The sequence below is a fragment of the Trypanosoma equiperdum genome, assembly GCF_001457755.1.
Source record: "Trypanosoma equiperdum strain OVI genome assembly, contig: ctg_503, whole genome shotgun sequence".
In the NCBI taxonomy this organism is placed as follows: Eukaryota; Euglenozoa; class Kinetoplastea; order Trypanosomatida; family Trypanosomatidae; genus Trypanosoma; species Trypanosoma equiperdum.
The window spans coordinates 3,974-7,990 of record NW_027124425.1 but is presented as its reverse complement, the minus strand read 5'-3'; the positions used below and the strand labels follow the sequence as shown (position 1 = coordinate 7,990).

The 4,017-nt window shown below is 39.9% G+C and overlaps 1 protein-coding gene across 1 annotated transcript; it reads left to right on the top strand.

Annotated features, from left to right (window-relative positions):
* Nucleotides 1-1,718: 1,718 nt before the first annotated feature.
* TEOVI_000213100 (Trypanosome variant surface glycoprotein (A-type)/Trypanosome variant surface glycoprotein C-terminal domain containing protein, putative) lies at nt 1,719-3,248 on the top strand (the record flags this gene model as incomplete). The annotated part of the gene is made up of 1 exon (XM_067225245.1): nt 1,719-3,248. One exon carries the CDS (start codon nt 1,719-1,721, stop codon nt 3,246-3,248), a length of 1,530 nt encoding a protein of 509 aa, XP_067081346.1.
* Between the last annotated feature and the right edge of the window lie 769 nt (nt 3,249-4,017).

The window sequence follows — 4,017 nt, the reverse complement described above, 5'->3', positions numbered from 1 at the left end:
AACTTAAGGTAATAATAGCAAAGAGAGTAATGATTGAAGAGTGCTGTGAGTGTGCATGTACTAATTTTATAATAAGAGGATTAGAGGAGACTAAATGGACAGAAAGAAGTGAAGCACTTAGAAGAATGGCAAAGGCACAATAAGAGAAAGTGATTTTCAGAGAGAGGGTAAAAGAAATATTAGTAAAGGAAACTCAAAAAGATAAAGAAGTGTGGGGGGAACATGCGTATTTTCAAACACAAATGTAGAGATGAGCATCATCATACGCAAGAAGGGGGAAAATTCAGGCCTCCACAGCGTCCACTATAAGCTGAAATGGAGTCCCTACATTAAAACTAAGGAGCAGTGGCAGTGGAAAGTACCCAAACGCACCACTACTTATACACTCCCAAAAACACTTTAAAGAATGCGTTATTTCCACTCAAACAAAAGTCATAGAATAGAAGCAGTCTATAACAGAGTTTGGTTGTTAAAGAGCGTAAAGTCGCTTGAAAGTGCACCTTTTTTTGAAATAACACTAACAAAGGAAACAAATGCAAAGAGGCTGCTGATTATAGTAACAAAACTTGTAAAGATACACAAAAGCAGTAGAAAATTTCAAAATACTAGCGAAAAGTGAAATAATGCATCAAAACCTAAAATGAAAAGTAGCACTAAAAAACATTTATTTCCCTTCTTTATGGGTTCGAAGGAGTAAGCATTAGCAACACTTATCCGCACACAAATTGATATTGGCAAAGTTATTATGTATATTTCATTGTTTTTTCCTAGCATAAAGCCTTAAGTAACATAAAATACCATCTTAATTGTCAGAGGTATGTAATGAAAACTGAGGCGTCTTACAATAGTAAAATTGTTTTTATCTTTGAATGGAAAAACCAGTAAGCAGCAGTTATTTCCAGTAAGCATTTCTGTTTCTACAGCTTCCTATAATTCAAAATTGAATGAGATCAATAATACTAAAAGAAATATCAGCAGAAACAAGTTAGAAAAGTAAAAGGAAAAGAAAGAATAAGCTTAAAAGTGAAGTTTTCTCTACGAAAACGACAGCAGATGTTCTTCCTCTATGCTATGAATATCCGAGCTTGTAGCGGAGAATAAAACACAAGAAAGACTAAGTTTGACTTTCTATGGATATTTGAACGGTAAGGTAAAAGTAACTTAGGATTTAACGCTGGTAGACAACATCAAGGTTCAAAATAAAGCCTTATATTATCTTAAAATAAATGGATTATGCTTTATATATGACGGTAGCGACTGCTGTTTTCAATTTGATAGACGTGCAAGATTTCAAGGAGTCAAGCCCTGATAGTGGTGATTTATGGAGTTAATATTAGTTTCTTATTTTTACTTTAGATGACCGAATGTGAAGATGGAGGTGAATTTTAAACCCTAATGGATAAAGAAACGTTATATAAGTGTAAATGAGGATAACTTATAACTTCAGTAAACTGGTGTCTGCTAGACGTCTTTCAATTTTCTGCTTTACCGGCAAGACAAAGCAGCGTCGCACAACCCATACTTTTTCCCGCCCAAACCATAGCATATAAGCGAAACCAAAACCGTCCAGACACAGCCTAACAGACTAAACAGCAAAGGCCAAAACGGCAGCCGCAGCGGCACAACAGCACCCGACCAATAGCTATACGAAGAGCACTTCCCACGCAGTGTCAGAGAACAAACCAAAAAACTGGAAAGTCACCATCAAGGTCAGACATATGCAGAAGATGCGCACTACCTACCGTCGAACTCACAAAGCACTATGTGCTTTTCTAGCGTCAATCATAGCAAGCGCACCAATTACAGAGGCAAGCAACTACGCTTTTAAAGCAACGTCCATGAAGCCCTACTGCACGTTTTCAAAGGAGGCCAAGGAGGGAACAGCAAAACTAAAGTCCCGACAGCAAACCGCCTTCGCCGCCTACACCAACTGGCGCCGCCTGCATAACGCCTTTATACTAGCCAGTTTAAAGCTTTCTAACTACACAGAACCGATAACAGCTCTAATGACTTACGCAAATATAAAAGCAGCCGCGGCCGAAGCACGACTGCGGGAGCAAATAAACGCTGGTATACCGGCACTGGCAAAGGCGACCTACATAACCGGCCACATCGACGATTTCGTACAAGCACTAGAGGCGATGGTACAAACTCCAGGCAATCACAACAGTGCACACGCTTGCCTGCACGGCGGCGGAGCAGACCCGGCAGTGGCGAACTCCATTGCGGGCTGCAGATCGACCAGCTTCACCACAGCGGCCGAAGCGACAAAGACTTCAATGAGCGAAGCGCTGAACGGGCAAACCGGAACCCTAAGCGCCAGAGACATTCAGACAACGCGAGGCTGCGCCTTCACTGCAAGTCATAACGCAAAGTTCACGACCACAGCGCACGCCAACGGAGTTACGTTCGGCCTAGGAATGTTTACGACAAGCACAAACGAACTGGACACAGCGGCGGGAGGCAAAACCAAAAGGCTAGCGAGCCTAAGCTTTGTTGCAACAGAACTGGAGAACCTCAAAAAACTCGATGCCGCCACAGCGGCCGTTACACCAGCGCCGGATAACTTTGATACACTAAAGGAAATAATAAAGGCAGCAGACAGCGACGACGACATGGCAGAAGCACTGAAGCTAGTGTATAAACAAGAAACCAAAAAATCGGGAGACGACCTAGAAAAACAAATCAAAACCGCATATGGGGAAAGCTACAAAACTGGAGAAACACCGTTCTTAGCGGCACTAAAGCAAGCAAAGGCAGAAAACAGTGCAACCAAGAAACAAGAAGATATACTAACACTTACTGCCGAAGATCTAACTGCCGCCATAAGTCAGATGCTACAGGCATTATTATCGCAGGCCAATGCCAAGCCCACTTGCGAGAACCAGATGGGACCACAGAATCCAGAAGAAGTTTGCAACCAAATTGAAGAGCAAACCACGTGTAACAAAACAGAAAACTGTCATTATGATTCAACAAAAGACGGTAAAAAGTGCACATTGAAAAAGGAAGCGAAAGAAAACCAAGAAACACGAGGGAAAGATGGGAAAACTGACTGCAGCAAACTTTTAACCCAACAAGCTTGTGAGGATGCAAACAAGAATGGCAAAAAGCATTGTGGATGGAGAAGCGGAAAAGATAATGAGGATGAAATGGACAAAGTTAGATGCCGTTATTCCAGCTTCCTCCTAAACAAGAAATTCTCCCTCAGCGTGGTTTCTACTGCATTTATAGCATTGCTGTTTTAATTTTCACCCCTCAATTTTTCTTAAAAAATTCTTGCTACTTGAAAACTTCTGATATATTTTAACACGTAAAAAATCAGCCGAGTTTTTTTTTGTTGACTGTATGATTCGGTAAATTTTTTGTTTATGGCTTAAAATTTTCGCTTTTTTGTTAATTTTTCGTCGAACAGTGTAAAATCTTTTTTTTTCAAGAAACTCAAACGGCGTAAAAAGAAGGAAGGTAAAAAAAGGAGGATAGACAGAAACGATTTGTTTTCAAAAAGGAAATAAAGAAAAACACTTATATTTGTGGAAACCTTAATATCAAAATCAACAATTAACCCTCACTGCCACAGTCTGTCGCTGGAACCCGACGGCCAAAGGCGCTCAGCTGCCAGAGGTACGTTTTTAACCCCAAAGCTGTCGAGGGTAAAATGTGCACATTGAGTGAGGAAATCAAGAAGGAAGGAGAGAAAGAAACGCAAACGGATGGAAATGATAGAGAACTACAAACGCCACAGGAAGCAATTCTTTTGTGATTAAGCCTTCCCTTTTGCTTGCGGTTTTGATTATAGCATAACACTTTTAATTATTATTGGTAAAGGATTTTTTGCTCAATTTTATGAAATTTATGATATTTGATATTTCAATAGAATCTGCTAAATTATAATACCTATTCGATAAAAATTAAACAAGTTGTTTAAAATATAAAATATTTGAAACCTGTGAAAATTTTGTAAATTGTATATGATAGTGTTCTCTGGGTGTGATACAGCATAGATATATGGTGCGC